The sequence below is a fragment of the Thunnus maccoyii genome, chromosome 12, assembly GCF_910596095.1.
Source record: "Thunnus maccoyii chromosome 12, fThuMac1.1, whole genome shotgun sequence".
Classification (NCBI taxonomy): domain Eukaryota; kingdom Metazoa; phylum Chordata; class Actinopteri; order Scombriformes; family Scombridae; genus Thunnus; species Thunnus maccoyii.
Window position 1 is genome coordinate 25106821 of NC_056544.1, and position 12733 is coordinate 25119553.

General features: G+C 37.5%; 1 protein-coding gene across 1 annotated transcript; it reads left to right on the plus strand.

The window, feature by feature from the left end:
* The first annotated feature begins 142 nt into the window (after positions 1–142).
* Positions 143–9905, plus strand: LOC121909425 (acyl-coenzyme A thioesterase 1-like). The gene is made up of 4 exons (XM_042429979.1): positions 143–885; positions 1433–1935; positions 5420–5607; positions 6677–9905. The coding sequence occupies exons 1-4, from the start codon at positions 863–865 to the stop codon at positions 7283–7285; spliced, it is 1323 nt and encodes a 440-aa protein (XP_042285913.1). The 5' UTR covers positions 143–862; the 3' UTR covers positions 7286–9905.
* The last annotated feature ends 2828 nt before the right edge of the window (positions 9906–12733 follow it).

Genomic DNA, 12733 nt, shown 5'->3' on the forward strand with positions numbered 1-12733 from the left:
AGTTGAAACTAGCTCCACCTCCAGCAGCTACAACAGTAACATGCTGCTTACACACTGATGCTTCAGTATTAATGATCTAATGATGTCATATATAATAATATATCAGTCAGAGGGACCAAACCACTACTTTACCTAACCATTACTTTTAACTAACCATTGCACAGTTATGACACTGGAAAGCGGACAGTTAAACTGGCCCCATGCAGTCTATGACTGGATTTGTCTGAAAATAGTAAAAACCCACTGAGCTGAAACAATCAGTCCCTTTTGCGTCTGCTTGTCAGGTATGGGACAAACACATGCATGCTATTGTGAGAATACACCTGATGAGTACAGAGAAGAGGCAGACACACAAACATTTCATTCAGGACACAATTTCATGATTTGAACCCTTTATTTTAGTGACATGCATTTTAGTTTGGCAAGTGTGGTTGACACACTCTGTCCCTGAGCTCACAACCCCCCCGGCAGAGCCTGAGATACACAATGATGAACATTAACACATTAAAAAGAAACTTTCAACATCACAAACAACTGAATGCTAATACAGGAGGAGGCTGGTTAAATGTTAATAGCTGAATCAGGCAGCTGTGAAGCAGCAAGGTCAGATCACAGAGAGGACACGAGAGAGGTCAGTTGTGGACAAACTGCCATTAGGCTCCAGGTGGGCGCGTGCTGCTCATGAGCCAAATCATTCACAATAAATCAATATTTCACATGCACACACACATTCCTTGGAGGAACACACAGTATGTTCTGTACCGACAGTTAAAATAAAACTTTGAACTGGGTTGTGCACCATCAGGAGACCGTGATGAACATAAGGGACTTTTAACCCACATGACAGTCATTTTCATTCTAGATGGACACTTGCTTTAACCGCAGGTAGGTCACATTTCTACTTTTCTGACTTTTCTTTCCTTCTGCAGTCCCTGAAAGGAAATTAAAAGATGCAGGGAGGGCTTTGTTTTTTCATTTTGTGTCTGAGTCAACTGACACTGAAGACTGGGTGGCTTTTGACAAGCTGAGGTCTTCTGTTGTTGTCTTGTTTTAATCAGTGCTCCATCATCTGTGAACAGGACACAGATATATGTGTGTATGTGCATGATTACCTTATCACCTCTCTACTTTGATTTGAAATCTACTGGCTATTGCATCATTTGTTAACCCTTTAGACAGGTGCTCTGACTTTACAGTCTTATATGTATGTAATAAATCAGCCCTCACGCTCTGAGTCATACCTTAAAATGCAAACCATGTAAATAAGACTTTGCTATCTAGACTTTTTGTTTCCAGGACACTCACTTTTCTTTTTTATTTTTAAAACACTTTTCATCAAGTGTTGATGTGATTAACGAATCAATTTTTTAAAAATAAATTGTATACTTTATTTTTATAAACAGGATTGTAAACTTTTTTTTTACATTCTCAGCACAAAGACTAATCTTGTGAAGAAAACAACAGTAGTTTCAGAAGAGATGACCTCCCAAATCAGACTGAGGCTGCTGCCGAGTGCCAGATGTTTGTTCGATGAGCCCGTTCAGGTGAAGGTGGCCGGGCTGAGGTCGAGGCAGGTGGTCACCATGAGGGCTAGATCGACCGATGAGAAGGGAGTGGTGTTCAGCTCCTCGGCCACCTACAGGGCTGATGGGAACGGGGAGGTCGATCTGGAGAGAGACCCCTCACTCAGCGGGAGTTACGTCGGGGTTGAACCAATGGGTCTGCTGTGGTCAATGAGTGCGGACACCTTGCATAAAAGGTTTCAAAAAAACAGATCACTAAACCCTCATGTGGTGAAGTTTTCTGTGCATGAGTTGGAGGGGGAGGGCAGGATGCTAGCAGAGGCGACTAATGAGAGGTTTCTAATTGGAGACGGGGTCAGCCGGGTCCCCGTCAAAGAGGGGAGCTTTCATGGAGTCCTGTTTACTCCTCCAGGTTAGTGGTTCACTACTTTCTGTCTTCATCATTGTCTAATTACAGCTTAATAGTGTGTTTTTCTGCAATGTCTTATGAATGTGCAACAAAGTTATTGACATTCTTTTTTCTGCCACTATACTCTGCCTAATTGTGAACAAACCACATTATTCATCTGCATATATCATTGTATCACTGTATTGTCCCTGTAGCAGCCTGATGTGAATCAAATGAAATATTGACAAGCAAACAGGAAAAAATGTGTGAGAAACCAAATTTCTTCTAAAGGTGAAGTATTTATATAAGGATTACATTTACAAGTGAAGAACATTTTAAAAAATAAAGTGATAACGGCACACCATAAGGTCTTAGAGATCAAAAAAACTTAACTTGCATAATGTCCATCACTTGAACTCACTTTAATAACACAACGTTTCAGTCCTCAGACTTTCATACAAACAAATGGCAACATGTAACAGTATCATTCATATAAAGGTGGAAAATCCTGTAAATCAGAGGATGCCAACAATCTACAGAAATCCTGAGATGCAAGTGAGAAAAAAATTCTGATTTAAATTGTTTTCTCTCCTGTGTTTATAACTTAAAAACGGGTGAGAAAAAGGTTTTGCCAGGATAATCTTTGCAAGTTCCTATATTTGTTTTTTTTCATCTGTGAAACATGTGGAAAAGGTTTTGGCACGTGAACAAAGTTTTGCCAGGATCATTTTCTAGTTTCTAGCTAAAAGTTTTAGCAGGTTATTTTTTTGTTTTGTTTTGTTTTGGTTTTGCCAGGATCATTTCTCAAAGTATTTGGTGTTGTAATACTCATTTTGGCCACAAGAGGCTGAAGTGCACCACTACCCCATGTTCTAAATAGGACTAAAATCATTCAAGTTTTCTTCCAGTTGAGTTTTAATTTCTCCATACACTCTAAACACAAAGTACATATATTGTGTGTTAGCAAGTTATGTTATGAATTGTTGGACCCACCAGTCAATTTCCTCTGGAATATTAAACAAACAAAAATGAGCTGACTGGCCTCTAGGGTGACTGATCTAAGTCATTGGTTCTCTAGGTGGGGTTCGGAGAATAATGTTACATAACTCGCTAACATGCAATATGTGTAACTTGCCTTTAGAGTGCATGGAGAAATTCACAGATGGAAAAAAAAGGAACTTAGAGAGATTATCCTGGCAAAACATAGGGCTTGGCGATAAAACGATTTCGATACAGGATCGCAATAAAAGTTATGTCGATTACGATAATAAACTTCAGACATTTTTTACTTGATATAGATAGATCTAACAGCCTATCACGCAGCAGAAATAAACGTGACAACAGCCAGTCAGTCTGCACTTTTTGGGTTGCATGTCAAAGTACATGGCCATTCCTGGTGAAGAAAGTGGATGTCCTCTGAAAAAGAGGGAAAAAAAATGTGGGACCGAGGGGCACGAAAGCAATATGATGATACGAGCACCCTCAGATTAGCCTCTATGTCAGAGTCTGTCCCCGGGTAAACAGTGAACCCAGGCTGGCGAAGAGGGACAAACTCTGCCTCATCTGCATCATTAGCAGGGCTACAGCTAGAGTGCCCGTCTGGTCTAAAGTAACCCTAGCCGAAAAAGCTGCTCTAACTCATGGATACTTGTCTCTAGTAGAGACATTCAGTCATCACACATCATCGTTTTAATGAGGCTGCTTTTACTATTGATTCACAAGGCTAACTGCTAATCTAGGCTAAGCACAAAGCTAAGTAAACAGAGTTGCAACGTAAGGCTACTAATCATTAACACTAGTGTTGTTTCATGAAGAAAACTGGCGAATCGAGTGATACGTGAGCTAAGCACAGCAAATAATGTAGTCAGTAAGATAAATGAAGAGGTTTTTATATATATACACAGTTGAGACCCCTTTGGTCTCAGACTTTTGGACCCTATTGTATATAAAGATGTAGCATAATGGCTGATTTAGAATTTTGCACTTTTTACTCAGATTTCTACCTCTAAAACTGAGAGATGGCCAAAGGAATTTGATGTGATACTAGTCACAACTTCTAGTTTTATTTAGAGTATTTTAATAAGTTACAAGGCAAGCTAACTTGCGTTGTTTGCTAGGCAGGTAAGCATGTTTGCAAAGTTAAATGCTTACATTATGTTCTATTTATTATGTTAATAAACTATTCTACAGTTTAACTAATGAACCCTCTGGTTTCTTCAGGCCTTAGTCATTATCCGGATACTCTTCAAACTGGCAGCATTATAAAATCATATATTGTCATGAATATTGATATTGATCAACATGGAAAAAATTACTGTGATCATATTTTTTGCCATATCGCGCAGCCCTCACCCGTTCTTAAACACAGGAGAAAAACAATTTAGATCAGACTAGGAAATTGAATCACCAGCATTTTCTTCTCATCTGTCTTCCAGGGCTTCTGTAACAATCCCTACCACTGTGTATACAGATTAAGGTCAGAATGGTTTGTATGAATTTTTTCTGATGGAGGTCTGAGTTCATGTGATGGACAGTGTGCGAGATTCTTTGGTTTTCTTTTAACAAATGAAATGAAAAATGCTTATATTCAGCTATAACTAAAAAAAGCTAAACATGGAATTGAATAAATTGAATTGCTGAATTAAATTAGTTAAACAATCAAATAACTATTCATAGCTATGGTTGTCACATTGATTGAAAGCCCTTTTCACAGGAGACATTTTGACTAGTCATAGTAGGAAAAGCACAGCTGTAAATAATAAAATGAATGATGGCTGAAGTAGCTGCTTCAGAGTCATCATTAATATTATCAGTAACATCTGTGCTTTTTCTATTATGACAATCAAAATGTCTGATGTGAGAAGGCCTATTATTTTTCAGTATTGACTGTAATATATGCTTCTTTTTGATTGTTGAAATAAACTAAGTTAAATGATCTTAATCAAATGCCTAAATATAATTATTGATGTAATAGTAGTAGTGGTACCTGTGTTACTTATTGTGTAACTACATTGTCATGACCCAGCTCTTTGCGACAACAAAATAGGAGACACAAAAAGTTAAAATCAAATCAAAAGTTAACTAAATATTTGCAATAGGGAGTGTGGATATCAGTATAATCAGTAGTATAATGTGCATGTGTGGAAGATGTGTGTGGGGGTGTTGCACAGTGCATGAAAATAAAGCATAACAAAACTAAGGTGACATAACAAAACCAAAAAGTGTCTGTGGGGAAGATGGGAGAGCTGGAACAGCAGCCAAGTGCCCAAAGTGTCAGCCAGAGACTGAGCTGTGCTGCAGCCCAGAATTAAATGAACTAACAATCCCTGCAACGATCACCTAATGTGCTAATGATCACCTGCAAAAACAAAGCAGACAATCCAGTGAATTGCAAAGTAAAAACAGCACACAACAGATGACCCCACAGGGGTCATCACATCAAAGTATAAGAATTAAGATGTCATATTTTCTATGATCTATTGATATTATTGTGTGTGTTTCTGTCCAGGTGAAGGTCCGTTCCCCGCTGTGTTGGATCTGTGCACCTTTATGTCTGAGAAGAGAGCCTGTCTGTTGGCCAACAAAGGGTTTGTGGTTCTGGTTGTGTCGGTGTACAATGACAAGCCCAACAACGTCAAAGAGATGCATCTGGACTATTTTAAAGAAGCAGTTGATTTCTTACAACAACAACCTAAGGTGAGCTGTATGAGTAATTGTTGCTCTTAAACACAGCAGCATAAAGTTACAAGCTTTTGATTTTGATGACACATTGGGTGGTCAGCAACTATTACTTCAGGATTTTAACTAAGTTAAGCAACAGTTAATTTGTTAGTGTTACAGATATCACCCGGCAGCACAAATGTAACAGTGAATAACCTGAAATTCAGGAAAGAACAAATGAGGCTGGGAGATGTGGCCTATGGTATAATGAGAGGAAAACAGAGCTCACAGACATACAGCCACAGTCTCTGGTTAAACCACAGTCTCATGCTGCCTCTTACTGTTAGGAAGTACACACAGCAAGTTTAAGTCTTTGTCAAAACTACAGATTCATGAGAGGCCAGATACTGAATACTACTACTGCATGTGTGAACACACTGTTAATGGCATATGGAGCCATGATTGGCTCCAGACTAGTTGTGATGTCACAAATCCTGTTCATAAGGATACGCCTTAAACTCAGATTTAAGGTGAGCATAGAGAAAATTTTCATTTTCAGCAGATGAATGTGAAAACAAACTCTGCACATCATTCTGCACAGTCAAGCTCAAACATCCAACTGAAGTAACAATAAGCAAAACACATTTTTTTAGTGGAGGGGGACTTTAATTTCTGCTTTCTGTTATTTCAGAAATGTGGTATTACACAGTTTTTCAAAAAACAATTTTGTCTAGTCAAATTGAGTGAACAGCTCAACATGTTGGCAAGTAAGGTAATGTTCTAGTAGTTAATATAATAAACATAAAAGTTAGCTTTTGGCAGTTTTTGCATTGTTGTGGTTTCTCAAGCTGCCTCTTGGAAGGGACAAAACACTTTCAGCTATTGTTTTATAATGACATACAGTGTTTTTATCCAGTTTTATCATACAATTTACAAAATATATTGGTTATGCAGTTTTTTAACTGAAAGAACCACCTTGCCTCAGGAGACCTCTACATTTTATGTAGCTTTTACATTATTATCCTTATTTACCCTCATAGCTCAGTTTTTAAGCTCTGTGTGTGTATAAAGTTCTTCATCTCTAATTTTTCATGTTTTTTCACAGGTGGGAAATAAAGGAGTTGGTATAATATCAAGATCAAAGGCTGGAGACATTGCACTTTCACTTGCTGCTTTTGTGCCAGGTGTTGAGGCAGTGGTGTGGATAAACGGCTGCAGTGCAAATGTGGCCATTCCTCTCTACTATAAGAAGAGCAAAATCCTCTCACCGCTGCTGATTGACCTCAGCAAGGCGATTCCCACTGAGTCAGGGGCCATCATAGGCAAGTATTGTATGAACAATCCTCTGGCAGAGGAGAACCAGGCCACCTTGGTCCCCATCGAAAAAGCCAAGGGACATTTTCTCTTTGTGGCTTCAGAGGACGACCTTAACTGGGACAGCAAGGCTTTCATGGACCAAATGGTGGAGAGACTGAAGCGTCATGGGAAGGAGAACTTTGAAAGTGTGTGTTACCCTGGAGCGGGACATTACTTAGAGCCACCTTATGGACCCTACTGCCGCTCCAGCTTCCATGGTGTCGTAGGCAAGCCAGTCATGTGGGGCGGTGAGCCCAGGTCCCACGCAGCAGCTGAAGTCCACTTGTGGAAGAACATCCAGGAGTTCCTCAGATCTCACCTGAGCTGTGAAGCTATGAAGACTAAAACTAAGTTATAGATGCAAAAACCATGATAGGAAAGGTTGAGGAACACAAAACAATCATGACATCATGACTGCCAATTAACTGCTGTATCATGAATAAAGATTGAATGTTTTTGATTATTAAAATGTAAAAACAAAATAGAAAATAGGAATTTGAGATTGAAATGACAAATTGATATCATGAAATGGCAGTTTGAGCAAGGAAAGTGAAATCAAAAAGCCTGAAATGGCTACAAAAAAACCCTAATTGAAAAAAAGACAAAAGAAAAACAACTACACTGAAACAGCTTTAATTAAAAATTAATTTAAAAAATCATTAAAATTGGACATGGAAAAGACAGCATAATGTGAGACGTTTTCAAAAGTTGGCGACATCTTCAAAATTTAAAGTAGCCTTTCACCAAGTTAGTAGGAATTCGTCCGCTCTGACTGAAAATAGTCTTTTTGTAAACGTGGAAGTGTGGCTTGAAGCTGTGGAGGCATAGAAGCAAATAGCCAATCATTGTTGGTAAAACCCAGAGTAACACTACTTTAAAATAGGAATTACACACATTAGTCCTGTTCAGTGCCATGCAGGGCTGGAGCCATTCCTAGAATTCAAAAGAAGAGTATCCACTCTTTTTTTTTTTTTTTTTTTCTAAAGTCATTTTTCTTATATTTAAAATATAAATAGGTGGACTGTTATTTTTAAATTCTTTCTGTCTGTCAAATATCAATAAATTTGAAATTTTTGTAACATCATGTCTATAATCTTGCCTGAATTGGGACATCATATAGTACATGCCATTGTATGCCTGTTAGCTCTTACTGTATTCATGCATAAATATATCTTATTAATACTAATTTCCCTCTCACTGCTAGTGTTATTATTCCCTCAGGTTGTCTCACATAAAAAACTAAGACTACCTGAACAGTTGACCTTATTATTGTCAGACCTGTGACGTTACTCAGACGAAAGCCAAGTGATAGATTCAGTTAGGATGACAGGAAAGATTAGGAACACGTTACAAAATCACAATGTCATGGCTGCCAGTTAACCTAAGATAATTATACATGTTGAATGTTTTGTGAAGAATTAATCTATTTAATGTTTGATTGACGACAGAAACATATTGAAAGGTTATGACTTGCTTATCACAACCTGGTTAAGGCTTACTACATGTAAAAGTGAAAATAGAAAGATCATTTTAGTGCTTTAATAGAGTGTTTGGCATCTGTGGTGCCTGCTCAGTGTACAGTACGGTCATTGATTACCAACCAGTGCGTGCCATGAAAAAAATTAGAATTAAAGTCAAAACTTTATGAAAAAAGGGCAACTTTTCCCTCACTGGACACAAACAGCTTTAAAAGATAAACCAGATGTTCTAACTGTCAACTAATCCAACAAAAAGACCAAAACTGTCTTAATACTCTCTGACGTCCAATCCCAACCCCATCTGTCTAAAAACACTACACTTATGGAGTGTATTCTCCGTATTGCTGCAGCCAAATTCTAAACAGCTCAGCCTTCTTCCAGGAGTCTGTCAGTAGTCACTGTAGCCACAAGATGGAGATGTAAGCCTCTCCACTTCAGCATCCTCTCAGCACAGAGCAGACGCTGCCAGTGTTGCAAGAACAGGCTGCAAGTTTTTGGGAGACAACATAACTGTCCACATGTGATGGGAGCATTGTCCTCATACATACTAGTTACCCTGTTAAAAATGTAATATGTAATGTAACTATTTTAAATTCTTCATCAAAGTAATGTAACTTATTACGGTTGATTACTTTTCTAACAGATATTTTAAACTATGGCAATTAACTCACCTGCAGATGTTTCCTCAGCTTTGACATTGAGCATTTCGATGTTGACAGCATTTTCACCGCTGGTAAACAAGCTTTACACTGAACAGTAATGTTAGAGCCCTTTTCTGATTTCAGAAGAAAAAACACTGTTGAATTTCCAGTACTGAAAGGCGTTCTTGTCCGACGACATGGCCACCCGCCTCGACGTGGTTGGCTGGTCGCAGGCATGGTAGACTCAGGTTACTTGGTGCAATGAGCATTGATTTGATTGGCAGACGAGAGGTGGTGCAAATTCAAATGAGAGAACCAATCAAAAACAACGCTCAAAATTTGAGCACACACTGCCAAATGAACGGAGCCTGTCTAGAAGTAGAGACAGCTCCTTGTAAGCCATCCTAACCTTGATGGTGTTGCAGTCAAACTTGTCCCAATGGCTTTGCTGACCTGTTTTGTTCAGAAATAGAAAGAAGGCATTCCTGCAACAGAATTAATGTTATATTCTACATATAAGCTTCTTTTTTTTTTTACCAAAATGAATACATTCGGATGTAACCCCTTTGTAATCACCAACACTTTGATTAGCAACTATAATTTAATGACATATTTTTTCTCAATAACTGTAATTGTAACAGATTACAATTACATTTATTTTGTAATTTAATTTTGTAATGGCGTTAAATGTGACTAATTACTCTGTGGATAAGTGAAGAGGGCTTTCATGACTGGAAGTAACCTCTTGCTGTCTTCTCATGCAAACACAAATCTCATCTGGAACACAGTTTTGATGTTTTTTTGTTTCTTTTTTATATATATACAGATACCATGCACCATCTTATGGTAAATATGTAAATATTTACTCCCATAGTCATTGATTTATTTTAATTTCTCATCATCACTGTGTTCTGTGTAAATATCATTTTTGAAAAGTAACAATAGAAAAATAATTATGAAAAGTTTGTCCAAATGACTCTTTTTCAAATCATTTCCAATGTTTCAAACTCTCACATGGCAAAATCATGTTCTGCAAAATGTAGTGGACTGCTCTTGACTTGAAGAAAAGGTGATCTAACCATGAAACAGTTATAACATTTACCGTTTAAAGACATTATTATTAGGGGTCCAGGCAGCAAAACTGTGCTGGAGCCCTATAGTTTTTGTTCTCATTATTCTTTCTTTCCTCTTCTTCTTTATTTTTCTCCGCTAAAAGTGTTGGCATTCAGTCAAAATTCTTTCATCATTTTACCTCTCAAGTCGTCTACATCTGGTCTTCTGCTCTAAAAATGTCAAATTTTGCGATTTTTTGCAATCTGCTTGGACCCTGGTTATTGCTTGCAGCTGTATTTCTTTCTTTCTTCTTCTTCTTATTTTTCTCCAAACGTCACCTAAATTGGCAGGTGGGTTGCAAATTCCACCCACTACTCAGGCACATAAAATGATACTCATTGACCTCAAAGTGGCGCTGAAACAATCGAGAAATGGTTTAGTCTGTAGTAAAAATGATTTCATCATTTTAATCTCTCACTTCATCTGCATCTTTGCTGCAGTGGTCTCCTGCTCTTAAATTTTGTGTCTTTAATTTCAATTTTACATGAATGCTCATAAATCACAATTTGCTTAAGCTATTGTAACCTAACAAACCAAATGGATGCTTAGTCCAAGCTTTGCTACGCAGTCCTGGGATATTCTGTCACTAGGGGGCGCAACACATGTGAAAGGTTTATATCTTGTAATTGGCTGCATGGATTTGTATGAAATTTGGTTTGCACGATCTAGCGTATTGACTCAGTCAATGCATAAAATTTGGTAATGATTGATTAAAGTGGGCATGGCTTATTACAAAAAAAATCTATATTTCTGGACATTTCACATTCCAATCTTTAAAAAATCTAAATAAATCTCCCTTCAGTGTCCTACAGAGCAGATTTTTTTTAGCACATCCACTGAATTGTGACAGAAGTTTGCCTCAGTGCCACCTATGGTCAATTCAGAAGTCCGTCACTCTATATTTTTCAAAATATGCAAAATCAATTAAAATCTATATCTCCACAAGGCTTCATTCATATGTTACCAAAATTACCTTAGACATTCTTTGGATACCAGATATTACATGTTTCAAATGATGTTCAGATCGTTCAAATGATGAGTCTGCAGTGATATAAATGATCTTACTGTAATTTGTACTGTATGCACAACATTTTCTATTTCATCCCATTTTTCAACATATTTCACCAAAATATTTGACAATACACCTGAGAAAAGCAGGTTGATGTGTGATTTTTTTCAGAGTTGTATCCCCAACAGGTAAATTGTCATGATTTTTTTAAAAAGTTTTATAACATCCCTCTCTCTAACCTCTGCTTGTGAGGTTGGTTTCAGGTTCAGATTCAAAGTCAGACAACTTTATTTATCCCATTGGGTTTCCTTTCTCAAGAGCTGGTGAGACAGCTGTGCTCTCCTGATGGTCTAGTAGTCTAAACACAAGCCTTATAACTGTAAGGTCACTGGTCTGCATCTAGATCGGCACCAAGCAAACTTCATGAAAATATCAGGAAACATTTCTCTGTTGATATCATGTGATTAGTCTTTCAAGTATGTATCTATAAATCTGTAATTTTGGTGAATATTTGAACTTCAGCTGCATTAAGACCCACAGACTTCCCTTGTATTCAATTTTGAGGTCGTGAAAACAAAAGACAGCCTGTTCACCAGCAGAGCCGATAATCCAGGGATTAAACTGTTGACTATGATACAGGGTTCAAATTCCTGGGTGGACAGGTCCTACTTGACAACAATGTAGTGAGTCATGCATGTGATATGTTTTCAAGTGCTTATTGAGGTCATATTAAGTTGAAAATTGCCTACTGTGACCCTGTGAAAATTTCTTTTTTTATTATTTTTCTCCACTAAAAGTGTTTAGACCAAAAGTCACCCTAATAGGCAGGTGGGTTGCAAATTCCACCCACTACTCAGGCACATATAATGACATTCATTGACCTCAAGGTGGCACTGAAACAAACAAGTTTATGTTTTCACAATTATCTCGAAGATGGCTTGGCTTGTAGTCAAAGTTCTTTCATCATTTTAATCTCTCAAGTCGTTTGCGTCTTGTCTTCTGCTCTAAAAATGTCAGATTTTGTGATTTTTTTGCAATCCGCTTGGACCCCAGTTATTGCCACTTGTGACTATATTTATTATTGTTTTTATAAATTAATTTCTTACTTAACCTGGAAAGCCTCATTGAGATGACACTGACAATCTTTTTCAGCCGTGTCCTTGCCCAGAGTGGTGATGATCATTACTATTAACTAATGATCATTATTAACTATTATTAGGCTCTTTTCTTTTCATACGCACATTTTCTTAACTTTGTCATTTTTGATAAACATTATATAGTCTGTGTAAAGATCACTAAATGTTATTCACACAACTAATCAAGGAAGGGAATAGATAGATTGAGGACATTTATTGGGTTTATAATTCAATACATTTGATCAAATCATACATAACACAGCCAATATGACTTATACACATGTTGATGATGTTGATAGACAGAAGTTATAGCATTAAAAGTTTCATTCCTCACCATGTTGACCTTATGCACTGAAGGACTAAAGATGAGACCAGTTCAAGGAAACACAGGAGCTTTTACCAGGCTAAATAAAAAACACAGTCGAGCAA

What these genes read in the sequence shown, in the direction of transcription:
- LOC121909425 (XM_042429979.1), top strand. Translation starts at nt 863, where the DNA reads ATGGACACTTGCTTTAACCGCAG. An exon ending in GACACTTGCTTTAACCGCAG is followed by an intron (nt 886 to 1,432) that starts GTAGGTCACATT and finishes TTACATTCTCAG; the next exon opens with CACAAAGACTAATCTTGTGA. An exon ending in AGTCCTGTTTACTCCTCCAG is followed by an intron (nt 1,936 to 5,419) that starts GTTAGTGGTTCA and finishes GTTTCTGTCCAG; the next exon opens with GTGAAGGTCCGTTCCCCGCT.